Source organism: Equus asinus, chromosome 13, assembly GCF_041296235.1.
Source record: "Equus asinus isolate D_3611 breed Donkey chromosome 13, EquAss-T2T_v2, whole genome shotgun sequence".
NCBI lineage: Eukaryota > Metazoa > Chordata > Mammalia > Perissodactyla > Equidae > Equus > Equus asinus.
The window spans coordinates 1,625,564-1,652,591 of NC_091802.1; the positions used below are offsets into that span (position 1 = coordinate 1,625,564).

At 54.4% G+C, this 27,028-nt stretch overlaps 1 protein-coding gene across 11 annotated transcripts in view; it reads left to right on the top strand.

Moving 5' to 3' along the window:
• MPRIP (myosin phosphatase Rho interacting protein) overlaps positions 1 to 27,028 on the top strand; it is a 142,427-nt gene that overhangs the window by 106,842 nt on the left and 8,557 nt on the right. For 8 of the 11 annotated variants that reach the window (XM_070482213.1, XM_070482211.1, XM_044745234.2 and 5 more), the window contains 11 exons: positions 3,129 to 3,238; positions 6,630 to 7,194; positions 9,138 to 9,254; positions 11,818 to 15,693; positions 19,377 to 19,524; positions 20,300 to 20,417; positions 21,662 to 21,821; positions 22,811 to 22,930; positions 23,984 to 24,070; positions 24,788 to 24,950; positions 26,694 to 26,779. In XM_070482213.1, the coding sequence (XP_070338314.1) occupies positions 3,129 to 3,238; positions 6,630 to 7,194; positions 9,138 to 9,254; positions 11,818 to 15,693; positions 19,377 to 19,524; positions 20,300 to 20,417; positions 21,662 to 21,821; positions 22,811 to 22,930; positions 23,984 to 24,070; positions 24,788 to 24,950; positions 26,694 to 26,779 (5,550 nt within the window). The remainder of the gene's footprint in view (positions 1 to 3,128; positions 3,239 to 6,629; positions 7,195 to 9,137; positions 9,255 to 11,817; positions 15,694 to 19,376; positions 19,525 to 20,299; positions 20,418 to 21,661; positions 21,822 to 22,810; positions 22,931 to 23,983; positions 24,071 to 24,787; positions 24,951 to 26,693; positions 26,780 to 27,028) is intronic. The other 3 variants (XM_044745238.2, XM_044745237.2, XM_070482216.1) reach the window with 1 other exon arrangement.

The window sequence follows — 27,028 nt, forward strand, 5'->3', positions numbered from 1 at the left end:
CCAGCCCTCCCCACAGAGGTCAGTGGATTTCTCGTGGCCCAAAGCCCTAGCCCTCTCGCTTCATGGCTGGTCTTTCTGGCGTGGCCAGCCCTCGCTCTGAATAACAAGGATTCAGAGGTTATTTCCCAGGAGCTGGGACAAAGACCAGACCTCTCTTTGGGCAAAGCTGATTATTCCCGCACAAGAGCCTTAGGAAAGCACGAGAGGTAGCAAATAGCCTGGCGGAGCTGCCACCACAGGGGCTGGCCCTTGGGACTTGGTTTCTCACAGGGAGCCGCTAGAACTCCAGCAGGGTCACCTTTAACAAGGTCTTATCTTCAGACCTTCGGGCCCAGAGAATCGATTGTATCCCTCACTCAGAGTAGATCAGGCACATTGGGACTGACTCGTATTAACCAAACTTAGAGGAGACTGAGGTTCAGACCCGAAGGCCAGTGTGTTCATTGTAAGGAGGCATCCAGCTGTCAGCCCGCCTGCCTGTGGTCATGGCATCCCCTCCACGTGGGGCGTCTGTGTGGGGCACCGGGTCACAGCCAGAGGTTGCACCAGAGGCCTGGTGCCGGGGCGTGAGGTGGTGAGTCCTGGTGGCCTGTGGTGCTCTTCTGCCCTCATCCCTGTGGAGGAATTAATGTGCTCAGTGAGCTAGACCCTGAGCCTCCTCTCCTCAGACAGCACTGGGACAGTGATGAGTTCTGGCTTCCTGGGCCCCGTGCAGAGTCCCCACCCCGACCTCCCCACCTTCAAGAGCAGGTTTCTCTGGGCAGGGCCTCCCGGGGTGAGAGATGGCTGACCACTCAGTGAGCCCCCGTCACTAAGCAGATCACAACTGAATTGTTCTCAGGTCACTCTCTGTGGTGGGCACAGCCTGAACCACACAGGGGCCAGTTTACTCACCTGCTCTCTTTGTCATGGAGAGAGCATGTCTGAGTCCCCTGCACTCCCTGGCTGATTGCACCGGCAGGCTGAGCCCTCGTCACTTTTCCCTGGGGTGGGTGCAGTGAGCCTAGCCCAAGTGCTGGTGCCTTCCATGAGCCCCAGGGACTGAGAGCTCTGAGGCAGGAGAGAGCGCTTTCAGCATGAGAGGGCAGCTTGTCAGAGGGGCTCAGCCAAGGAGCTTTAGGATCTTGAGAGGCAGGGCTGGAGGGCCGAGTGTGCGGTGTGCCCAGCCCAACCACCAGACCTAGTGGCACGTCTGAGGGAACTGAGTGCAGAAGTCAGGCGGAGGCGGCACCGTGGGAGCCCTGAGTGCCAGGTCAGGAGTCACTCTTCTCCTGAGGTTGTGGAAAGCACTGGAACGTGTGGAAAGCACTGGAATGTGTGGGAAGACACAAGGCGATTGTGCACCAGTAAGACACATCCAGCAGGATGTACAGGGCCGTTAGAAAGGAGGTGAAGGAAAAGGCAGGAGGCCAAGCAGGCTGCACAGTGGCAGTGGGCAAGGAAAGAAAGGAGCAGCTGAGAGGCGCTGCAGAGGAAAAGCACATGCCATGGCTCGGGCCAGGTGAGGGAGGAGGCGGGCACGTGGTCTGGTGCCCCACAGCCTGGTGAGCCTTGTGCGGAAGTCAGACAGCAGAGGCTCCTTCACAGAAGGAGCGCAGCCTCTGGAATTCTGGTCGATGGTGTGTTTGAGGATGCTCTCTAAGAACATTAAATGGGCAACCATGAGTGTGGACCTAGAGTTGGGAAAGAGAGCTCACATGAGGTGAGAGATGAAGTCATGGGAGAGAATGGAGATTGCTGAGGTCAGATTCCAAAAGCACCCACACTTGGGAGTGGGAGAAGGCAGAGGACCCAGGGGTGTGCGTGAGCAGGTCTCGGGAGCACAGGCAGGGCCAAGGCAGGGAGCCCGGAGGCCATGCTCCCACCCTCAGCCCACACCAAGGGGAACCCGACGGAGGAGAGATGAGCTGGGATGTGGCTGTGGGCTGTCTCTCGACTGGGGTGTGCCAGTGAGGGCCTGAGGTGCAGTGTGAGGTCAGGTCCAAGCTGTGGTTTGCAGTGCCACAGGCCGGCACGTGTGTGGTCTCTTGGGTTTGGCCCCTGGCTGTGCCAGTGCCTATCTCAAGACCATTGCGGTGATTTCATCTTCTTATCAGCTGATTCACTGATGTGTCTCACGGGTCCCTTTACGAGTAGCCTGAGCAGCTTAAAGAACAGTACTGACACCCTCGCTCCTGTGAGACAGGAGCCTGTGGGTGCAGAAGCAGGGAAATGGACTTCATGCAGACCGCTGGCCCTCCCCTTCTGGAGCAGCTCCAGGAAGGTTCACCCAGGGACACAGGGACTGTGTCCCAGAGGCCACTCTTCACTTGCTGGCCATGCTGCCCCCTCTCGGCTCCTCTGTCTGGTTCCCCTCCCGTCATGTCTGCACTCTGTCTCCACATAGAGCAAATCCTCTCCCTCAGCCACCGCAAACATGCTCCTCCATTGTGACTATGGCCCACCAGTTCACCCAGGTCAGGGGTCCAGGGATTGCCCTAAAAGTGCTCCCGCCACTCCTCGTATCCTATCAGTGATGCACTGTGCACACTACCTCCTTTACCCCTTGGAACCTCCCTTTTCTCTGTCACCTCTGCCACCACCTTAATTCTAATCACCTGGACAACTGCCCCAGCTGCCCAGCAGGTCTCTCTCCTCTCCCTGTCACCCTGTTTGCCTGATGTGCGTGGCTGCGTGGCACTGGGCCTGGGCTCAGACTCTTGCCCCACCTGGGACATGCATTCCTTCCCCATCCACCTGCCGACCCTCCTCCCCGTGCAAGGCCCAGCTGTGCCCAGCTGTGCTGTGGGCCCCCCTTCCCACTGCTCCACACACGCTGGCTTTGTTGTCAGTTGCTCGCTCTCCTTCCCGCCATCTGTGAGCTCCTTAAAGAGCAGGGCAAGTTGCCTCGGTGCGGGGACGTCACAGGTGCTCACTAAATGTGTCCTGGACCCCACGGAGAGGGAGAGCCCTGAGTTAGCCATCGCCACGAAAGGAGTTAGCATCCACAACTTTGCTCTTTCCATTGCTTTTTATCCTGAGTGGGGCACACAGAGCGTTCCTAGGACAGCCACCTAGCTGCAGTCCACCCTCAGGGATTTCCTTTGGGGGCAGGGTCAGTCACTGGTAACACCTCGTCTTTTGTGTAGACAAAGGAGGGCGAGTTCACTCTCTCTGCTATGACATCTGGAATCCGGCGGAATTGGATCCAGACCATCATGAAGCACGTCCACCCGACCTCCGCCCCGGATGTGACGAGGTAAGACAGTCAGGGTGGCCAAGGGAGCTGCCTCCCTGCTGGCCACCTTGTTCCTTCACAGATCTGTCGTTCTTCTGGGACAGAGCTCACACCCATCCCAGCACAGCCTTCTTCCCTCCTCTGTTCCACCATCTGCTGTCCTCGCTCAGTCTCCTTTTGGCTGCCTGTTTTTTCTGCCTCAGGTTACCTTTTCCTCCTTTAGGCCTGGCCTCTGCAGCCACAGGTAGTCTTTATGCCACTGCCAGGACTGAACTTCATGAAGAGTCTCCCTCTGGCCTGGGCATGAGCCTCTGTGGTGGCTCTGCTCTGGGTGGGTGAGGGCAGCCCCGGGTGCTGCATCCATAGGCCCCCATAGTGTTTCTTTTTCTTGGTCTTTCTGCCTCATTTCTACATCTATTGGATGTCTGTGCAACCAGGAACACCTCTCTTTGAAACTCTTGGTGCTGGAGGCCAACTTGGAAGAGTGTGTCTCCCCCATGTTAACACTCCGTCATTTGTAGACCTGTGATGCGCTGCGTGCCTTCCTCCCGCTGTCCTAGAAGGTTAGAAACCTGCTGTTTTCATTTTAAAAGGAAGAGGAAAAGATTCCAGAGTGTGGGGCTGGTTCTGTGATGATGGCCAGAATCCGCTACCTTTGCCTAAAGGCTTCCCAGCCCCGCCCGTCCTGAGAGCCTCTTGCTCACACTTGGTGGGTCATGTGGTTGGAATGAGCCTTCAAGCGTGTGTCTTGCCTTAGAGATCGCGCCTGGGGTGGCATCCCTGGTGTGCCCCTTGGCAGTCTGGGCAGCTGTGGCCATGCCAAATCTTTGTGAAGTCCTCACCTCCTCCCTAGTGATGTTGTACCTCTTTGAACAAGAAGGCAGGAAGGGAACCTAAATTAACTCTTTTCTTTAGTCCTCCTTTCCTGTGTTTATTGGCATTGTCTGTTCATTCCTTTGTTTATTTTATTTATTTATTTATTTTTTTGAGGAAGATTAGCCCTGAGCTAACATCTACCGCCAATCCTCCTCTTTTTGCTGAGGAAGACTGGCCCTGAGCTCACATCCGTGCCCATCTTCCTCCTCTTTATATGTGGGACGCCTGCCACAGCATGGCTTGCCAAGTGGTGCCATGTCTGCACCCAGGATCCCAACTGGCAAACCCCGGGACGCTGAAGCGGGACCTGCACACTTAACCGCTGCTCCACCAGGCCGGCCCCCTCCTTCATTTATTAAACCAACAAAATATTTGGTTGTTCCTGAGTTAGTAAGACCAGGAGTTGGTGGCTGGGACAAGCTCTCGGGTATCCTGCCAGGAGAGCTGGCTTGTTCGTCAGTGGCACTCCTCCTGCGTGCAGAGATGAAGGGGCACTCCCGCCCTCCAGGGCCGTGTCCTGCACCAGCCTCAGCAGCTGCCCCCTGGCTCTCTCCTAGTCAGGAGCAGAGAGCTTTACAAGCCCGACACCCTTTCCGAGCATCTTGAGGATGCCCCCGTAGCAAATCAAGAAAGGCACCTCAGGCTTCTCTGCCAAGGCTGCTGCATGTGCTCCAGGAGGCGGAGGTGGCATGGGCAGTGGGCACCAGAGGGCTTGAGGCCTCTCCTGGCCATTGGCCCCGGCTGCTCAGCAGGCCTGGCTCTGGGCACAGATTGAGGATCCCTGCTGAGAGAAGTCAGCTTTGGGATGTTGCAGGATAGGTCTGTGGCTTTGGCCTCAGAACACGTGTGAAGGACGTACTTGAGCACATGCGTGTGTGCACGTGGCTCATGAAAGGCGTCTCCCAGGCCGGCATTCACACTTCCCTTCCATCCTCAGGTGTTGGCTCTGGGCGGGGACTGCAGGCCCACCAGGACCATGCATTCTGTTTGTGTGGGAAGGTTGAGTGGCTGATGGTCCTCTCGACTAGAATTTACCTCAGAATATTTCAGAGTTAGAAGGAAGCTCGCCTGCCCCGTTTATTTTCAGCCTTTGTGCTTGTTCTCTGTGGGCTTTTAGTTTGTGGCAAATACGGACTTTTTAGTGCTACAAGGCCAAGTCCCAGGAAGGAATTAGATACATATGTCAGCGGTGCAGGTTGAGCCGCACCGGAGCCCCCTTGCGTCTGCAGTGCGGGGTTACAGGGGCTTCCTGCCTGGGGGCTCGCGGGGCCTCGAGGAGGGGCTTGCTCTCCTGCAGAGAGCCACGGGTCCTGGCTTTCTGTGTTGTCTAACACCTTCTGTGGCTGTAATCCTGGGCCAGCTCTCAGTTCAGTGGTGTTGAAAGATCTGGAGAATTCTTATTCAAATGCACGTGTGGACTGAAATTGGAAACTTGCAGATCTCACCATTCTGAAGCACTTTGAGTTTTGCTAGTTAGTACTGGCACAGGGGGCTGCAGGGGATGATGGTGACCCTGTCCTCTTTTCCTTGAGTGCCTCTTTCACAGGCTCCCTTCTCTTTGGCCCCCGTTTAAACAGAGTGCTCCCTGGAGCCCCCCTGCCGGCCCTTGTGACCCCAAGTGGCTTCCAACTCCATTCTGAGGGCTTGGGCAGGACCAGAGGCCACTCTGCTCAGGCTGGGGGTCTCAGGGGCTTGTCCACGGAGCCCAGAGACCTCTGCCTCAAACCGCCATGACTAATGCCCCACCCCCACCAGCACCAGGTTGGGTTCTGGGTCCTCTTCAGGAATCTTTGCTTTGGGGCGAATTAGGAAAAGGCATGGACTCACTGCTGAGCAGGGAGGCCTGCCCTTGAGCACCCACTCCTCACTCACCTCCAGGGTCGGTCACCAAGTTCTGTGCAGGCTCGTGGGTGCCACCTGAACCATCTATTTCACTTGCACACACGTGGTCTTGGGCCTGTCACTGTGACCCATCTGTCACGCCAGCCGCCAGTGTGATTTTCTTAAAACACAGACCTGACCATGTTTTTTACTTGTTTATTAAAAATCCTTGAGCCTTTCAGGAGAAGTATCTGGTCTCATTCTGTCACCTCTGCCCAGTGCACGCATGACATAGGGTTGGCTCCCTTCACGACCTTGTGTGGATGATGGTCATGCCTCGTGCAGCCTGGCAGGGCTCTTAGCCATGGCTCTGGGCAGGGCAGGGGCCCCCTCTGCTCCATGATCCCAGGGACAGGCCATCGTTGACACTCTTCTCCGGCAGCTCTTTGGTTAGGGGACCTTCTGAGTATCATCCTGCTGGAAACCTTGGGGCCATCTGCGGCTCTTTCTCTCTTGTACCTGTTCAGAACCTGGTTTGGGTTCTCTCCAAGGAGGTGACGACAGTAAAGGCAGAGTATCCTTTCTTCCCTACCCAACAAGAGCTGTAGCTGAGATAGAAAAAGAATGTGGTGAAAGCAGTGGAGCTGGGTGCTCTGCTGGGGTGGGCAGTTGGCACAGGAGCTCACCTGATAGGCTGTTTGCCCCCTGCCCCCAGCTCACTGCCAGAGGAGAAGAACCGGAGCAGCTCCTCCTATGAGACCTGTGCAAGGCCAAGCGAGAAGCAGGAGGGAGAGCGTGGGGAGCCAGACCCCGAGCAGAAGAGGAGCCGTGCTCGAGAGCGGAGGCGGGAGGGGCGCTCCAAAACCTTTGACTGGGCCGAGTTCCGCCCCATCCAGCAGGCCCTGGCTCAGGAGAAAGCCAGCGCTGTGGGGCCCCCTGACACCCGCGCTGAGGCAGAGCCCGGCGAGCTGGAGCGGGAGCGCGCCAGGCGGCGCGAAGAACGCCGCAAGCGCTTCGGGATGCTTGACACCGTGGACGGGGCGGGCGCCGATGATGCTGCCCTGCGGATGGAGGTCGACCGGAGCCCGGGGCTGCCCCCAACCAGTGACCTCAAGACACAGAATGTCCACGTGGAGATCGAGCAGCGGTGGCATCAGGTGGAGACCACCCCTCTCCGGGAGGAAAAGCAGGTGCCCATTGCCCCTCTGCACCTGTCATCTTCTGACGATGGAAGTGACCGACTCTCCACACACGAGCTGACCTCTCTGCTGGAGAAGGAGGTAAGCAACCATGGTGGACAGGTGGGTGGGTTCCATGCAGCCACCTTCCCCAAGCACCTGCTATGCCTGGCCGTGGCCTGAGTGGTTCAGCCACATAACACTGAGCAAGATGCTGTCCCTCCCCTCAGGGCCTTGCAGACCACTCAGGGAGACAAATGCTCTGACAGATGAGTCTTCAGAGTACATTGCAGCTGCCAAGAGAGATGGGAGAGGGCCACCTTCTGCAGAGTGGCAGGGATGCGGTGGCAGTCCTGTCCAGAAGGACAGAGGAGTTCGCCAGGCGGCAGGGGCACTGCCATTTAGAGCTAGGGGTGGCCAGAGACAGCTAACAGGGTTACAGGCCCAGGTGGGGGCCTTGTGTACCCTGTTTCAGGCACGAATGAGAGATTTTAGGGAGGAGAGGGACATGAGCAGAGTTAGGTTTCAGTCTGCAGTAGGCAGGCCTGGTTCGAGCAGGCTGAAGTTGCAAGCAGAAACAAGTCCCGATGCTTTCACGGTGGCCTGGTGCCTGTCGATGAGACCTGCTTGGGGTGTAGGACAGGTTAACAGGAGGCAGAGGCTGGATTCTAGATGTTCAGGATGTAAAATGGAGGCCCTGGGTGCGTGACACTGGTGGGGGATAGATGATTCCCGCCACGCCTCCAAGATGAAGGAGGCCGTGGAAGTCATCGTTCAGCACAGGCTGCGGAGCTGTCTCCAGAGCAGACCGCATAGGGCATCCCAGACACAGGGAGGAGTAAGCCAGTCCCAGCATTTGTAACATAATATTTTTCGTCATGAAAATGTATCCAGAAATCAAATCTGGGAAACTTTAACAGTGGATTTATAAGTCTGCACAGGGAGTTCCGTGGCCAAGGAGGCGCAGTGTCTTCTAACGGCCTTTTAGGAGCACTCAAAAACATGGTTCACATATGTTCTTGTGCGTAAGTGCTAATTCAAGTTAAATATCAGCTACCTTGACCTGCCTGCACTTCTCATCTTTTCCCTATTTTGTTAAATTCATGAGGCTGGAATTTATCACTAGCATCAGCTCTTTGATTTTTTTCTATTTTCCATATCTGTTAATACAGTAATAAAGGCAAGTTGCAATAAAATAACAGTTCAAACTCACATTGCTCTAAACTGCCAAAATGAGCCTACTAGCCAGCAGGCCACACACTGGACCATAAACTTGTTTGGACAGCAATGTCTGAAAGTCAGGAGTCTCTGTACCTCTCCCAGCACAGCCTGGCAGCACCCTGCCTATCCGCTGCACATTCCGCTGCCCGCTCACCACAGCTCTTGGGGCAGAGCAGGGTGTGGTGGCCTACATAGCCCAGCATCCAGTAGACACTGGGAATGTCCAGGGAAGAGGTGGATTTGTGAATGGCTGAATTCAAAGCCACTAAAAGCAAGAAGGGTGTGAAGTAGCTTACTTGCTTTCCACTTCTTATGGAATCCTTCAGGAACTGTTTTTGCAAACAGAATTTTATATGGAATTCATCGTATAAAGCTGGTCAAACGGAGTTGTTTCAGTGGAAGCCCAAGCAGGGCCTGGAGTGACGCCTGCCTCGGGGCAGCACTGGCCCGTTTGACCACACAGAGGGAACCAGAGAGACCCAGTGGATGGTTTTCCTTCTGACACAGGCACAAAGCCCTCATTTCCTGGTGGGGTCTGCATATTGGATCCTTCAGCAGGTGTGAAAATGATGTGGGTGCCCAGGGTGACAAGTCTGCTGGTGTTATTTACAGCTTGAACTGGCACCTTCAGTTCCAGGCGCTGCAGACAAAGACCAGCTCAGCATATCCACTGCAGGTGGCTACGGTACATGAAAGGAGAGCAGAGGACCCATGTGTGCTCCAGCCTAGCTAGGGACAGAAGTGCCACCATGGGCCTGTGCTGTGCTGCTGCTTCTATTTGTCACCATCGTTTTGCTTAAAAATGTGTGTCTTTTTGCCAACAGTTGGAGCAGAGCCAGAAGGAGGCCTCGGACCTTCTGGAGCAGAACCGGCTCCTGCAAGACCAACTGAGGGTGGCTCTGGGCCGGGAGCAGAGCGCCCGGGAGGGCTACGTGCTGCAGGTAGGGCTGAGGGGCTGCCACGGCCCTCAGGGTGCACTCAGGGCTTCAGTGTGAAGGACCCAGGCAGGCTAGGAATGTGCAAAACCTGGCTGAGCAGGGGCAGCCACTCCCAAGCGCTCTGCCTTTGGGCTCCTCTGCCACAGGATTGGGCTCTCCGTGCATTGGGTCTTGTTTATTTTTCCTCCTCGTGTGACATTTTGGAGACTACCTGAAACCTCTATGTCTAAGGGTTTGTTCTTTGTTTTTTAATAAAATAACTTGGGTTATCTTTCCTTTTGGCTGTCAAAGTACCCAATATATATTTATTATAAATACCATACATTTGCATGTCATTTCTCATTGTTTTCACAATAGCTGTATTAGGCCCATTTTACAGAGTAAAGAAAGTGAGTAACAGGCAGCCAAGTGCCTCCTAATGACCAAGTTAGTGGCAGAGCTGGACCTGGTTCCCTGACCCTGGCCATGTCTGTGCCACACATATAGGGCAACCCAGGACTATTGCCACTAGCCTAGAGGCCCCGCATCTTACTCTATGCCTAGGCTGAAGTTTCAGGGGGAAAACGTGGCCACCCAGTGCTGAGCTGAGAGCCCAAACCCATTGGACTCACAGAGAGCAGGGGGCACTGCCACAGTGCCAGGAGGTCACCAGGACAGGGCAAGCCAGCACAAGCCAACTGTCCTGCAGTGTTCTAGGCCCCGTTCTAGTTCTGGGGTACAAAATAACACACTGTGGCCCCATCAAGCTGATGTGCTGGTGGGGAGAGGTGACTGATGAGTGATTGCTGGGGAAAAGCAAAATGGGATGATGGAACAGAGAACTCGAGCTCTCAGCCCAGCCTAAGGACATGGCATTCGAGTCAGGATCTTGCCACCGACAGGCAGAGCTGATGCTCCTGCCCTGCAGTGTCAGTCTCCTTGCCTGTGTAGACTTGACTTTGTCCCCCAGGTCCCTTCTGGCTCTCAGTGACCCAGAGTCTCGGTGATAAGTTGCTGTGTCAACATTTCCAGACCACAGCGCACTGGCCTTCTGTGTCTGAGCTGTCCCTAGGCAGCACGTGGGCCCTCCGTCAGAGTCCCCCTCCGGCCTCTCTCCATGCCACTTTTGTTGTCTGTTTCCTCTGCCTTCTCTTTCCCCAGCTTTGACCAAGGCCCTGGGTGCCCTGCATGCCCTGGACCCTCCTCCCTAGCCCTATCAGCATAGTTCCTGCTGTGCTCAGTTTGGATGCGGGCACCGGGAACCCGTGATGGTGGGCATCCCTCTTGTCTACGTCTCACTCTAGGGCTTTCTGGGTCATTCATGCAGACCCCCCCAGCTTTGGGGAGCATCTTTTTAAACCTTGGTGGGGCTCCCATCCTCCACAGATTCATAAAGATACTAGCAGCAGATTTTGCACATTGCTAACCTAGAATCCGCCTCCACGTCTAGCTTGGATGATTGCATGAGCCTGCACTGAAGCCCCTGTCAGTCAGCCCTGGGCAGAGCTGTCTCCTAACACTTTCCTACAAGGCCTAAACATAGGTTACTTTTAACCTCCTTTTGTGCTTTGAAAATACTAATAATCAAAAGTCTGAATGAGCAAGGGGCCTTTGGGGTTAAGGGTCAGGAGGAGTGGGTGCTGTGCTAACTGTGCTGGGAGGAGGCGCTTGCATGGTTTTGATGGGAAGTGTGGAGTGTAACTTAAACTTAAGGTACCTGAGTGTCACATCTGTGGCTTCCCCACCAACAGACCTAGAGGGGCCACAGGCAGGCCAAATTCTTAGTCTGGGCATCTCTCACTCTTATTCATGTTCTTGTTTTCCTTACATTAATTAGTTCTGTCTATTCTGCATGCCTTTCAGTTTGGGGAGTTTTGTTTCATTTGTGTTTTGTTTTGTTTTTTGCATGCTTCACTTTCTTATTTTAAATTCCTCAAAGGTTTGTTTGTTTCGTTGATTATCATATTTTACTCCATGGTTTCTGTTTTCCCCTCGTTTTGTCTTCTTGCAGGTAGAGATTAGTTCTTCCTGTCACTGTAGAGGACGGGCGCCACTTCCCAAAGGAAAATGTTTCCATGGCACCTTGCTGACATCCCCAGTAGTTGCCTCCCTTCCTTCTCTCCCTGTCCTAGAAGGAAGTGACGTCATCACCTGCACCCTGGGTCTGCGCTTTTTTAGGGTTTGTCTAGAGCCATGTACCTTGTGTTTTCCAAAACAAACAAGCAGATACCAATGCTCTGCTCCTCCCCTGTCCTCCTTCCTGGCGTTCCTTGTCCTTCAGTCTTCGTTTTGCTTATCAGTGTGTTCCATTACTCAGTTTCATTTGGTTTATTTCTCCTAGAAGCTATTCAGTTAGAGCTGTTTCGATGTTATTGTCTGTGTTTTCTGTTTACCTACAAGCAACTACTTACCAAAAAAATTCAGATGACTTGTTGGATTTTCTTTTTAATGAAAAAAAATTGTGCAAAGGATAAAAGGCAAAAAGCTCACCAAGGATCTTTTCTGTGGTTGACCCTGGCCAGAGGTGTGACACTCAGAACTGGGAGGCCCGAGTGTTACTAACCAGTGTTTAATCGGTTTTTTTAAGACTGAAGTGGCCACTTCCCCATCCGGTGCCTGGCAGAGGCTCCATAGAGTCAACCAAGATCTCCAAAGTGAGCTGGAGGCCCAGTGCCAGCGCCAGGAGCTCATCACGCAGCAGATCCAGTCCCTGAAGCGTAGCTATGGGGAAGCCAAGGATGCGATCCGGCACCACGAGGCCGAGATACGGAGCCTCCAGGCGAGGCTCAGCAATGCCGCTGCCGAGCTCACCATCAAGGAGCAGGCGCTGGCCAAGCTCAAGGGTGACCTGAGGCTGGAGAAGGACAAGGTCCGTGAGCAGCTGGAGGAGTGGCAGCACAGTGAGGCTGCGCTAAGCGGTCAGCTGCAGGCCAGCGAGCAGAAGCTCAAGAGCGCTGAGGCTCTGCTGCTGGAGAAGACGCAGGAGCTGCGGGACCTGGAGATGCAGCAGGCACTGCAGAGGGACCGGCAGAAGGAGGTGCAGAGGCTACAGGAGCGCATCGCTGACCTCAGCCAGCAGCTCAGCGCGAGTGAGCAGGCCCAGAGGCTGATGGAGGAGAAGCTGCAGAGGAACTATGAGCTGCTGCTCGAGAGCTGCGAGAAGGAGAAGCAGGTGTTGCTGCAAAACCTGAAGGAGGTGGAGGACAAGGCTAGCGCCTATGAGGACCAGCTCCAGGACCACGAGCAGCAGATGGAGGTGCTCCAGAAGGAGAAACTAAGCGCCAAGTTCGAGGGCAGCGAGGTAGTGCATCAGCTAGAGGAGCAGCTGGAGATGAAAGAGGCCAGCATCCAGAAGCTGGCTGAACACGTCCAGAGCCTCAGGGACGAGCGGGACCTGATTAGGCAGCGGTTCCAGGAGCTGATGGATCGCGTGGCCCTGTCTGACGGGGACATTGCCAAGCTTCAGGAGAAGCTGAGGGGAAGAGAGGCAGACTACCAGAGCCTGGAGCACTCCTATAGGAGGGTGGCCAGCCAGCTCCAGAGTGTGCACACGCTGCTGAAGGACAAGGAGGAAGAGCTGAAGCACATCAAGGAAGTGCATGAGAAAGTTCTGGAAAAGAAAGACCAGGACCTCAATGAGGCTTTGGTTAAAATGGTTGCCTTAGGGAGTAGCTTAGAGGAAACAGAAATGAAGCTCCAGGCAAAGGAAGAGATTTTAAGGAAATTTGCAAAGGAGGCTTCAGAGGATGCACAGGAGCCTCAGAGCTTCCTGGGAGAAGCAGAGGAGGATGGCATGGCACCCTCAGGCCCACAGCTCCAATCCCCAGGCACGCCTCCAGGCTTACCCCACTCGGTGATCGAGGATGAGGACCTGGGGGCTGCCCTGGGAGAGGAACGTGGTGACAGCAGCCCCGGGAGAGAAGACGGTGTGGTACCCCCGAAGTCCGAAGCGCCTGACAGGGAGGGGCACCTGCATAGCACAGCAAAACCCGACCAGGGAGTGCCTGGTGTTAAAAGGCAAAGAATTCGGTTCTCCACGATCCAGTGCCAAAAATACACCCACCCTGATGGGTCTGAGAAGACCTGGGCCAGCAGCACGTCGTCCGACACCAGCCAGGACCGGTCGCCCTCAGAGGAAAGCATGTCCTCAGAGGCCACCCCCAGCTCACTCCCTGCGACCAGCGACTCCGACACCTACCTCTCCATAATACACTCCCTGGAGACCAAGCTCTACATCACGGAGGAGAAACTCAAAGATGTGACAGTGAAGCTGGAGAGCCAGCAGGGCCAGAGCCAGGAGGCCCTGCTTGCGTTGCACCAGCAGTGGGCCAGCACTGAGGCACGGCTGCGCGAGCAGCTCCGTGCCAGCCTGCTCCAGGTCGGAGCGCTGGCCTCCCAGCTGGAACAGGAAAGACAAGCGAGGGCGAAGATAGTTGAAGATCACGTCGGGGAGCTCGGCGACTTCCAGGTGAAAAACAGTCAGGCCCTGGCTTGCTTAGAAAACTGCCGAGAACAGCTCCGATCTCTGCCAGGGGCCAACCAGGAGGAAGCACAGGATGCAGGAGCGAGCCCCCTGGCTAGCGTGGAGAGCGCACTGGTCGGAGCCATCCAGGTCCTGCGGCACTGGCCAGCTCCTACAGATGGCGGGGCCCTTGCTCAGCTAGAGGAAGAAAGTTTCTTGGAGGAAGGGAAAGCGACTTCGCAGCAGCCACCACACCAGCCTGAACTGACCGAGGAGGAGCAGCTGAAGCTCCTTTCTGATCAAATAGCTCTGGAAGCCTCACTGATCAATCAAATAGCAGACTCTCTAAAAAACACAACGTCAGATATCTCGCGCGTTCTCCACGAGATTGCTCAGTCAGGAAAGTTGCCACTGGAGTCTGAGAGTGCTGCCATCTGTCCTGGGGCCCCAGCAGACACCTGGGCTAAGAAGGTGCTGGTAGATGGCGAGTTCTGGAGCCAGGTTGAGTCCCTGAGTAAGCACCTGGGGACCCTGGGAGGAGAGCCAGCCGGTGCCTCAGGAGGTGGGCAGCGGAGTATCCCACAGGCCCTGGTCCCCGCCCTCGCAGATGCCACTTGGGTCAGGGCAGAGCTCAGTTTTGCCGTGCAGTCTGTGAGGGAGTCGTTCCAGCGAAGGTTGCAGAGCGTCCAGGAGACCCTCCGGGGAACCCAGATGGCCCTGCAGCAGCACAAGTGTGTGCTGAGGGAAATCCTAGGGGCCTACCATACCCCTGACTTTGAGAGAGTGATGCAGCAGGTCTCGGAGGCCCTCGAGCTCCCAGCAGGCATTGAAGATGGTGCACAGGCATCCTGGGACTTGTGCCCCTTAGGGGAGATGCTGAGTCATCGGAACACAGCTGGCGCCCAGGAGCCCTTTCACTTGTTGGACCAGAGCTCTGGGGCCCTTGTTGCTATTCAGGAAGAACTCGCCCTGCAGCTGAAAGATAAGGCCAGCCTCTTAGGGGAGATATCTGCCGCTTTAACCTCACTTCCCCCTGTGGAGTCGGTAAGAGATTGCCAGAAGCTTCTCCAGGCGTCCCAGAATCTCTCCTATAACACTTGTTTGGGAGGCCTTGGTCAGTATTCTTCGTTACTAGTTCAAGATGCAATTATTCAGGCTCAGGTATGTTATGCAGCCTGCAAAATCCGGCTGGAGTATGAAAAGGAGCGCCAGTGCTACGAGGAGTCCCGGCAGAGTAGGGTGGCCTCCTGCCAGGAACATGAGCAAGCTGCTGGGACCCTGAGGGAGCAGTACAAGGAACTGCTGCGGAAGCAGAAGAGCGAGTACCTGGAAGTGATTGCCATTGTTGAAAGGGAAAACACAGAGCTCAAGGCCAAGGTCATGCAGCTGGACCGTCAGCAGAGGTGTCTGGAAGAAGTAGAAAGCAAACACAGCGAGAACATGTTTGCCCTGCAAGGGAGGTACGAGGAGGAGATCAGGTGTGTGGTGGAGCAGTTGAACAGAGCGGAGAACACGCTGCAGGCCGAGCACAGCAGAGTCCTGAGCCAGCTGGATGCCTCGGTCAGAGACAGGCAGGACATGGAGAGACACCACGTGGAACAGATGCAAACCCTGGAGGACAAGTTCCAGCTCAAGATCAAAGAGCTGCAGACAATCCACGAGGAAGAGCTGAGGACCTTACAGGAGCACTACTCGCAGAGCCTGCAGTGCCTGCAGGAGGCCCTCTGCCACTGCCAGAGGCAGCACTCGGAAGCCCTGCCGGCCCCCAGCCCCCCGAGCAGCCCCCACCAGCACCCCGCCTCCAGCTGGACGGCTGACCAGCCCAGGGGTGCTCTGCAGGTGGCCGCGGGGGAGGCCGACGCCATGACAGGGCTGAGAGAGCGCATCCAGGAGCTGGAGGCCCAGATGGATGTCATGCGGGAGGAGCTAGAGCACAAGGACCTGGAGGGCAGCACGGCCACACTGCGGGAGAAGTACCAGAAAGACTTTGAGAACCTGAAGGTTTCAAAGCATCGTTCCTTTGCAGAGCAGTCGAGGGGCAGGCATTTTCCTGCTTGTTGGGGGGCAGTGTCTGGCCATGGGGCTCTTGGGGCGGAGCTGGGAGATGGTTCTTTGCTCTGCTCCTCCCTTGATCCTCGCTGGCTGTGGTGCAGTCTCAGGGCAGGGCCTGGGCAAGGGTCTAGCCTCCTGTTCAGTATCCCCCACCTGGAAAGACGACTAGCAGAAGGAGCACAGGATCACTGGCGAGAGAGGGAATGTAGTCTCCCCATTGCCCTCCCTGAAGCAGGCAGCCTCTCCGTGTCCCCCCAGAAGGGGAAGTCTCCACTCTCCCCCTCCCAGCCTCACCCTCCCTCGCACCCCCACAGAACTCTGCACCTCCAGGCCCATGCAGACCCAAACCTGAAGGGAAGAGCCCAGGAGAGACCAGCCAGAGGCTCCCCCAGAGGGTCGTCTCCTTCCATCTATACCTAAGAGAGCAGAGCTGGGGTTCCCAAAAGACAGGACTATTTACAAGATGATGTCAAGAGTCACTCGCCTGTCCCAACTCTGGGCAAGTGTCATTTAATGGGTGCTCAATGTAAGAAGGCCTTTCCACCATGCATGGCGTTCAGCTGCTAGTATTCCTTCCCCACGAGCTCTGAGAAATGATCTTTCCTCAGTATCCGTCCCCCCAACTCCATTTCACACACTGCCTCACTAGGCAGAAGACTCAGGCTGTCGCATGCAGAGGTGACATTCCCAGGTCCCTTGGGGCGCTGGGCTATATATGGGGCCGTCCAGGTTCTCACCCACCTCCTTTGTAAGTAGAGAAGCTTGTGTGCGCACACAAGGCTGCCCAGAACTTCCCCTCAGCTTTTCGGCGTCGCCCTCATGAGCTGCTCGCTATCCCTGGGAGCCGCACCAGTGAACGCCCAGGCTCCTCGCAAGCCCTCCAGCCCAGTCAGGCCTCTGGGGAGGTGGCGCCTCCCTGAGCCTGCACACAGCTGGCTCCTGGGCTGCAGACAGCTGCTTTGCTGCTCCTGCCAAACACTGTGCTAACACTGCTATTCAGCATGACCTCCATGGTTCTGTTCCCCAGCAGCTCATTCCTCTGGCTCTGAGAGAAAAAGAGAAATATGCTGTCCATCAGCAGTGTGTTCTTCACCTCGGCGTGACAACACAGCCCACTGACTGAAGACAAGCACATGTGGTCACTTGGGCGGCCGAGAGACCATTGTCACTTTTCTTTACCCCAGTCAATCAAAATCTTTTGAGAATCATGAGTCGTGAGAAAGCTTCAAGGGCTGTTTTCCAAAAATACACAAAGGATGCCCCTGTGGCAGTCAGTGTAGGTGAGCACAGCATTCAGACAGGCAGGTGCACCTTTAAAAGTAATTTGCACAAACGCTCTTCCCGAGCGCCCTTCCCACAGAGCGCCCAGCAGCTTCCCACAGCATCCCGCAGGGCTCTGAGGGCAGGGTTTGGGCACACACCCCGGCTGCACGGGGAGCCGGGCGCCCCCTCCCCACCATGGCGAACTGCTGCTTTCTGCTCCACCAGAGCCTCCTGCGCAGTGAGGCAAGTCCAGCCCTCACGCCAGCCAGCTGGGCACAGATAAGGCCCAGCTGGAGACAGCACGCCAGCAGTTAGCAAGGAATCAGAAAGCAGAAAACTGCTTTGTGTGGACAGACTGGCCAGAGGTTTTGCTGGGACCCAGTGTCCCCAGCGGTGATGCGGGTTGCGTTGGGGCCTCCGGTAGCATTTCTCAGCAGGGCTTGCACGCTGCTGTCCCGTGCTGCGTCTTCAGTCCTGTGCCTGTGAGCATCCAGCCCATCTGCAGTGTTCTCGTTGCCCCCATGAGACGTGCAGAAATTACAACCAAACACTACTCGTGAGGGGCCTGGCTAAGAGCTATTACTTTGTGAAGGTTTGTGCCCAGGTCAGGGAGACCGCGGTCCTGGCCTGCCAGCTCCTCTTCTGACAGCCACAGGCTGACACCTTCCCTCACAGCTTAACACAGTAGTCGTTGAGGAACTTCCACTGATCCCAGGGACTATTGGCTTAAACATTGAAATTTGTTTACAGATTAATCATTTTTTAACACACGTGCTCTTCAAGGAAGCAGCTGATCTTTAAAGATACCTCAGTGTTTCTGTGGAAAGACTTCTGACCTTCACCTTTAAGTGACCTAAAGCACTCAAATGCAACTAACCCTTATGAGACCTACTAGTTGTGTGTTAACTGAGAAGCCACGTGTGAGCCAAAGCCTGCGGGAGGGAAGGCGAGGGCCTTGGGCGGGCCCAGGGCTGGGGCCATGCTCTGGGCTTCCTCCAGCTGTCCTGTGGAAGGAGGGTGGTGAGGGGAGGCTGCCGGCTTCCAGCTGGGAGCCGCCGGGAGGAGGACTGCCCAGAGACTGGTGGACAGCAGTTAAGACCATTTGCCCTGTAGAGTAGATCTGTTGCAGTGTAGTCCAGACTGTGACCCTGAGTTTGAAAATACTGAATGGAGGATCTCAGAAAGGCCTTAGTTACTGTGGGGCACAAACAAAGACACCCAAGCCTGATAATTTGATTTCTTGAATCCGTGTGCAGGAAGACTGACCAAACAGTATAGGGTTGGGAGTGGGTAGCCCCCGCATGCTTGCATTTGGAATGTAACATGACCACATTCTTCCAGTTTTTAAAAATCACTGAAAGGCCTGATCCCTAATCTGAAACAGATTGTGCAAAGGATTTAGACAGAAAATGTGCTTCCATACACAAAACGGCTGCACACAGCACCCTCACAGCTGTGTGACACACTCACCTGCCCTGTTGATAAGAGTGACTCTGCTAAGCCTTCCCAGTGTGGCTGTGTAGGATGCTTTGAGCCCTTCTCAGGGCCTGCCTGTGTCCTTTCCCCACACTCATGTTCAGGCAGTAAACCAACCCAGGTTGTAACGAGGCACAGACGAGGTTGGAGAGCAGTTCCTCTGTTTTGTGTCTCGGGACAGTTAGTGCAGTCCCTAATTAATTAATGCCCCTCTTTGTACTCTTTCAAGAAAACGGAAGGAAGACATAGGCTGGAAAGGAGGAGATCATACACCCTAAACTGATTCCCTCAGTGGACACCTGACAGGTTAAATGACCAGGGGAGGGTGGCTGGTTAGTGGCAGGGCCCCCTGGCTCCATGCACCTCCATACCCGGTTCTCACGGGTTACACATCATTTGCAGGATGGCCTTGGCTCCCTCCATCTGACAAAGACTCACCCCTGTTCACGACTGTTCATGAAGCACCCGGTGGTGACTGGCACTGAGAGCTGCTCCCTGTGTGACTCAGACCAGATGCAGTGAGGCTTTGCACGTTCCCTCCCTTCCTCTAATCAGTCCTACCTGGCAGTAATGCTGTAAAGGCCCGGGGTTGGCTACTTTAAATTCCACTGCAACCTCACAACCAACTCTTTCCATGGAGAAATGGGATTCAGAACAATCACAGAAATAAGAATTTATAGATGTAAACACCCTTTTCTAAAGCATAAAAACGCCCAGTGCACCAGCGAGAGTCTGCAGACAGCCATGAGGTGGCCTCCCTGGCTCAGTGCTCAGCTTCAGGGAGCATGCTCTCCATACCAGGGAGCCTGGAAGAGCAGGGCTGCTGGTTTATTTCTTAAACAAGACACACAACTTAAAGAAAAAAAATCAATAAAGTCCGTCATATCTTGCAGGCCACGTGCGAGCGAGGGTTTGCAGCAATGGAAGAAACGCACCAGAAGAAGATTGAAGACCTGCAGAGGCAGCACCAGCGGGAACTAGAGAAACTGAGGGAGGAGAAGGACCGCCTCCTAGCCGAGGAGACTGCGGCCACCATCTCAGGTGGGGGTGCGCCTAGTGGCCGGTTTAACTCCAAGGCAGGAAAGGTAGCAGACTTCTAAGCTGAATGCACAGCTCAGAGCCATCAGCGGCCTTCACACTGCCTCACGCTGAGATTTAAGCTTCGTTATCCAAGAGATTTCTTCTTTGACAATTCTCTCCAAGGAAAAGGCTGGTTTTAGGAGACCTTTGAGAGCTTGCAAGCCTAGAGTCAGCGCACCCAGCTACACATGGGGCCGTCCCCAGCCTCATCAGTCTGATCAGTGGCATTTGTCCGACACACACCTGTCAGTGTAAGACCATCTCTGCCTGACATGCCCTGTAACATGCACAGAGATTCTGTAGCTTCCACCTGGCGGAAAGGCTTTGTCACAGCGCCGGAGTGCTCTCCCCTGAGCAAGCACAATGCCTTCAGCTCTGTGGTGCCCTCCCTTGATGTAGTTATACTTTATAGTGGTTTATAAGTATCGAGAAAATGTACCAGCCTAAAAGCTTGTTTGTTATGTAAACTCATGCTTGAATTTAACATTGACATTTATTTAATTAGTTTGGTTTTCTTCTAACATCAAAAAAAATGCACCCGTATCCCTTTTGTTGGGGGGCAGTTCCCTGGGAATTCTGTCAGACTGCGTCTACCTCAGAGACTTGGTTTGAGAGAGGCCAGCTTGACTACTGATGGATTTAGCATTAACAGAGGGTAGACATCACACCCTTCTGTCGACCTTGCCGGGCCCCGCCCCAAGCGTCTTGGCGCTCATGGGCATGTCCTTGCCTGCAGCCATTGAAGCCATGAAGAACGCCCACCGGGAGGAGATGGAGCGTGAGTTGGAGAAGAGCCAACGGTCCCAGATCAGCAGCGTCAACTCAGACATTGAGGCCTTGCGACGGCAGTACCTGTGAGTCAGCCTCAAGCCCAAGGAGGCAGCCCTGGGGGAGGGGCTGGTGGGAGGCTCTTCAGGTGGCGAGTGATACCTTGCAAGAGCCATGAAGATGCAGGTCCTGAGGGTGGTGGTAGCGGAGGCCCATGGCGCTGAGGGCAGCTCAGATCCTTTCCTGAGGAGCTGAGCACCATCCAAGGGTCAGCGAGCCACTGGCTCTCATGGCCCAGGTGGGCTTCCTGTCACTGAAACAAATAAACAGAAACTAATCACTAAAATCTGAAGGATAAGATGCAGCAAAGGAAATGTTACAAGTACTAGCCGATCTTCAGGGCTGACTCAGAGGCCAGCCCCTGGAGTCCGTTCTCTCTGTCAGCTGCTGCTGCCTCAGTAGCTCGCATGAGGAGGGGACCTGGTCTAGTGCCTGGTGCCTGATGCTCCATGGCTGTGCGTGGCAGAGCAGCCATAATCCCTGTGTGTGTGGAAAAGCATGTGTGCCAATTCCCTTTTCCTAGGCGAGAGAGTGAAGAGCAGACAGCAGCACAGCCGCTCTTGAGTTTCCCTCATAGGACTAACTCCACTGGGAGCCCTTGAGTTGGCTGCCATGGGAGCCATGCAGAGCTAACCTTTCCTGGGGGTCTTTGCACCGGTCTGGAATCAGGGTCCCTGCCTCTCCAGGGCTCCCATTCCGTGCAGTCGCACTCACCTCAGCAAGGGGGGTGACAGGTGCGTGAGGCCCAGACGGCTCGCCCTGAGGCCCCTCGTCCTTGGTTCCACCAGTAGGAGAAACAGCCCTTCTCAAGGAGTCCGGGGTGACCAAGAACGATGTCATCAGGGTTTGATTTTCTGACGTGGACAGAGTTTGGCACTGGGTTATCAGACACAGATCGCCTCAAAAGTTAGTGCTGAAAACAAGTCGTCAGTCTGACTAATCTCAGAAACAGGGTGTTGCTTTGGCACGAGTGAATGAGTTCTCTTCTGATGTCATAAGAGCCGTTTTGTCTGTGGGGCTATTAAACTACTTGGAAGAGGACTGGGGAAGGACACAGAATAGATGTATTTAAGCCTGAAGTACTTTTTAAGTTGTCCCTTATTGAGCTGGGTACAAACTTGCTGAGACAACAGAATGCCTAGGATCTGCCCTCTGTTGCCCAGCTCTCCCTCTTGTGGCTTGTTGCCCTCGAGTTTCACCGAGGGGCCACAGAGCCTTTCAGAGGCCTGGGCCCAGGCGAGGGCAGAGGAGTGAGGTGGCCTCTCCCCAGGGAGGAGCTGCAGTCGGTGCAGCGGGAGCTGGAGGTCCTCTCGGAGCAGTACTCACAGAAGTGCCTGGAGAACGCCCACCTGGCCCAGGCGCTGGAGGCTGAGCGGCAGGCCCTGCGGCAGTGCCAGCGCGAGAACCAGGAGCTCAATGCCCACAACCAGGTGAGCCTGTGCTGGAGCAGGGGTCAGGCCCCACCTGCGAGGTGGCCCTGAGGTTGCTGAGCCACAGAGTGGGGACAGAAACTCACTGCAGATGGTAGAACCCGGGCCATCCTGCCACAGGGACCCGCAGTTTAGATTTGCACTTTGGTTCTAGCCCTTTGCAGACTCTCAGAGGTCTCACTTCTCCTGAGCATCTCTGGATTTTTTGGTTTATCATTGCTGGGCAGGGTCTGGGAAGGTCATTGTACCTGGTCCCGGCCTCCCATCCCCAAGGCTGGGACCGTGTTTAAATGTCTCCCAGTCAAGACCATACACTGTTCATGTTTATTTTTGTCAGATTACTCTCTTAAAATTTGCCTTCTCCTCAGAATATTGGGGTACATTTAAAATCTGGGCTAATGGAAAGGCTCGAGGTAGGTTTAGTTTGATAAAGGCTTCTCTCTGGGTACCAAGTTAGACCACCATCCACTCATCCTCCCTAGCACAGAGCAGACAGACCTGTTGGCCTGGTCCAGGCTTGAGGCTTCTGTGGGCCCAGGCCGCCCTGTCTGAGGACTGGTGCAGTGCAGTGCAGTACAGTACAGTGGCCTAAGATGACCACTTGTCAGTTGGAAAGAAGGTACAGAAAGTGAGCCGGGGGCGGGGCAGGAGGCCCAATCCTGCAGAGACTCAAATGGGACAAACTGTAAAACGAATTAACAGTAGTTATGGTGACAGAAAGGGATTAAGGATTATGGAATCCTGCATACACAATTCTACAAATATTACAGAGCCCACGTGAACAGCTTTTGTAGGGGTGTAAAGTGCAGGTGGTGACAACCTTGCATGTTAATCTAAAATGTCACGGTGTGACAGCACTGCTCGCGGCCTGTGCGCTTGCACATCTCTGCCTGTTGAGGAGAAAACGACCTGTCCTCATTATGTTGTGTGATTGTGGCCCCTAGCAGCTCTGCTGAGCATCCCTGTTGTGTTGTGTTGCTGTCCCCCAGGAGCTAAACAACCGCCTGGCTGCAGAGATCGCACGGTTACGGACGCTGCTGACAGGGGACGCCGGCGGAGAGGCCACTGGCTCGCCTCTCACGCAGGGCAAGGACGCCTATGAGTTAGAGGTACTGCTCAGAGCCAGGCCCCCTCTTTACCCAGGTCTGTACCACACCAGCCCTAAGTGGGGGCCAAGGAGTGGCCCATAGTTTACAGTATCATTGCAGGGACAAGACTCGGAGACAGCAGGAGGAGAAGAACATGGAAAGATCCGAACCACCCCAGGACAGCAAGAGAGAACAGTTAGCTGCCAGGCAGTGTGGGATCCATGGCAGGAGTAGGGACCCCTCACAAAGCTGCGAGGACCTTTAACCCCATCCTCACTCACCTCCCCTCTCCCCTCTGTTTCTGCCACCAACACTGACCACTTGAACACTGCAGCTGCTTGAGATTCTGTAATACCCTGTTACTAAGGATCAACAAGGTTCATTTTAAGTCAGAGTGATTGATTTTTTCTTTTTTCTATAAGATTGGCACCTGAGCTAACATCTGTTGCCAGTCGTTTTTGTTTTATTCCTCCTCCCTCTCCCCAAAGCCCCCCAGTACATAGTTGTATATTCTAGTTGTGAGTACCTCTGGTTTTGCTATGTGGGACGCCGCCTAGGTCCGTGCCCAGGATCCGAACCGGTGAAACCCTGGGCTGCTGAAGCAGAGCGTGCCAACTTAACCACTCGGCCTCGGGGCTGGCCCCAGAATGATTGTTTTTAAATGTAAACCGCATCCTTCTTATGACAGCACTTAGATTTCTCCCCGTTCAATTAAAATTTCATCATGAAAATGCCTCTTACTAAATGATGTGGGAGAGGCTGAGTTCAACAAAAACTTGAATAGGATGCCTGGGCTCAGTCCCAGGAGCTCACTGTGGTCCCCAGACTGAGAAGGAAAGTTCTCAGGTCCAGGAGGAGTCACAGCAATTTCTTTCCTCCGGCTTCTATTTTGGTGTGCACTCTCTAAGCTGTGAGCAGTGTTTCTGTTTGCTGGCCTTTCAATGGAACATGAGAAGAAGGTTGCTGGCACACCCTGCGTGGAAAGGAGTTCTCTGCTGACTCTCAGCCTCTGCTTTTGAGACTCTGGAGGTCCCTTTGCTCCTGACGTCAGTCCCTAATTTCTCTCTCTTCTAGGTCTTATTGCGGGTCAAGGAATCGGAAATACAGTACCTAAAACAAGAGATCAGCTCTCTCAAGGATGAGCTACAGACGGCACTGCGGGTAATAGCACACCACCACAGGGGTGGGCCTGGAGAACAGACCTCAGGGGGGGTAGGGACAGAGACTCCAGAACTCACAGAGGTCCTTGCACGCTCCTGTCATAGGCTATTCTAGGGTAGATTTCATTTTCATGAGCAATGTGGTTTCAAACTTGAGTTCTCTTAAAACGCCAGCCTGCAAGCAGATGTAGTCAAATTAGGGAGCCCACCTGGTCTCACCGTGTCCTTGCTCTTCTTGTGCCCCTCTGTGCTTTGGTGGGGCAGTGAGACTTGAGAGAAGCCTCTTTCTGGGAAGTGAGAGTTTGGCCAGGCCTGCCAGTTTCCTCCAGGGCGTTCTCAGAATCTGAGAGGAGCTGACAGAATCCCTAGTGGCCATTCTGGCTCTTAGAAAATCCAAGACAGTAAGGGGATTCTCCAGGCTGAAGCCGCAGGGAAGCCCTCAGGGGTCAAGGCTGCACCAGCCTGGTGGGCAGCCCAGGGCACCGCTGTGCCTGCACTTGTCTGAGCTCCTGGGGATTCTGTAGCATGTTCAGACGGCGACTCGGGGCTGTGCCCATTTTACTTTGTGTCCACTTCCTGCCTCTGGAAGACAGGGTTGACCTGCCTCCTCTGCTGCCAGTGGCACACCCCCATCAGTCCCCAGAAGCGTCGCAGCCCTGGGAGACAGACCACCTCGCCTGGCTATAATTACCATTTGCTCTGTCCTCTTATCCCCAAGGACAAGAAGTACGCTAGTGACAAGTACAAAGACATCTACACAGAGCTCAGCATCGTGAGGGCGAAGGCTGACTGTGACATCAGCAGGCTGAAAGAGCAGCTCAAAGCAGCGACGGAAGCCCTGGGTGAAAAATCCCCCGAAAACACTCCTGTGTCAGGATATGGTGCGTTCTTCAGGCTCTGGGTTACGGCTCAGTAACTCATGGGGATTCGGTCATAGAGTTACTGGCACTTTATTCAAAGCAGAGGAATACTGAGGCTGTTTTAGACTCACATTCCTTCACAGAGAACAGCAGAGTGGCGCTAGGCCCAGGGCTGGCAGGCATCCTGGTTTCCACGTGGCTCTCCTGGGTCGGGAAGCCGTTTTCCTCTCGGCAAGCGGGTGGCAGACATTGTATCTGTTACTCTTTGAGGGGAAATCACACTATCAGTGTGTACTTTCATAGTAATAACAATTTGCATTTTTCTGTTTTCATAAAGAACTCAATAGTTTGATGGAAGCAGCTCTCACTAGTTGCTTGATCCTGGGGTTTTACCATAAAATCTGCAAAAGGCCATGTTGGCAGAGGGGAACAGGGGAGGATGCTCCCTACTGGAAAGATGTCCTAACTCACTCAAGGATTAGTGATAGTGGCAGTGCTGATAGGTGGGTGGAGAAAAAAACATTTGCATCGCTGCGGAGAGGACAAGTTAGCAGTCTTTCCGGGAGGCCACAGGCTGTTTGTTGCAAAATTTAAAATCGAGCTATAGACTCACTTTGGAAGGGTAACAAAATGGTAAGAGTGGCTGCGTCTGAGGAGGAGCCCAGGATGGCCAGGGACAGTGGGAGAGGAAGACGTGGAATTAGGGGAGACAGCATATGTCCCATGACTACCGAGTAACTTCTGAAAAAAGCAAGGGAGTAGAAATGTGCAAACAAGGATATTTAGCACTTGTATACAGGACAAAAACTGGATTCCCCCTCCACAGTCCTCTATTTGTATCAAGTGTTTGTAGCAAATGAATGATGATTTAAACTGCGGCATCATTACAGGATGAAGTGCTGTGTGCAGTGCTTAAAAGCCATCACGGGGATGTTTCTGCTTTGACATGGAAAGAGATCCATAAGTACATTAAGTTTAAACAAAGCCCCACAGCGGGGCCGGCCCCAGGGCCGAGTGGTTAAGTTCTTGCGCTCCGCTTCAGCGGCCCAGGGTTTCACCGGTTCGGATCCTGGGCTCGGATATGGCCCTGCTCATCAGGCCATGCTGAGGCGGCGTCCCACATAGCACAGCCAAAAGGACCTACAACTAGAGTATATATATATGTACTGGGGGGCTTTGGGGAGAAGAAGAAAAAAAAAAAATTGGCAACAGATGTTAGCTCAGGTACCAATCTTTGGAGGCGAAAGAAACCCCATAGGCGCAGGATACGTGGTATGTTATAACCCCATGTCTATTTGTTTAGGTAGCCATGCTCACCAAGTCTAAAGGACTGTATGCCAAACTGTTAAGAGTTGTTGTCCAGTGTGGGTGGGTTATGTGAAGGGCTTGCTCTTACTGTTGTTTCCCAACAGTCCTGGGCTCCCAGGAGGAAGGCAGGGAGAGGTGAATAATGGGGTTACCAGGTGCGCTTGGCAGTTCAGGTGCAGCCCCGGAGCGAGGCATCCCAAGCCCTCCCCACAGAGAGCGCTGCCCACCCTCTGCAGCCGGAGGCCCCCACAGACAGTCTCCGGTTGTTCTCACGCTTTCAGTTGTTCCAAAAAAGATGTCAAGGGTTTTATGGTTATTGGCTTTGAAGCCCTTAAAGTTCTCAAAGGAAACGTCATAAGTGTGTGGTGACAACAATAAAAACTTGGGAAATTTTTAAACATCAGTTTGGTTCCAGAGGGTTTTAGGAAAAAGTAATGGGTTTGTGTGCTCCTTCAGATATAATGAAATCTAAAAGCAACCCTGACTTCCTGAAGAAAGACAGATCCTGTGTCAGCCGGCAACTCAGAAACATCAGGTCCAAGGTGAGCCTGGGGTCCAGCCCCTGGGTGTGGGGCTCATGGTCAGAGCCCACCACGGGCTTCAGCAGAGGGTCCCCATGGTCCCATACTCACCCAGCCCCACACATTTACCCTGCTGGGCCAGTTCTGGTGGCTTCGAGCTTTGTGTGTCCTTCGTGCAGCAGTGGAACCACCTCCTGACAGTGACAGTTGAGGGGCCAGGCCTACAAGAAGTAGGGTGGAAGCAAATTCCACCTTGGACCTCCAAGGCTG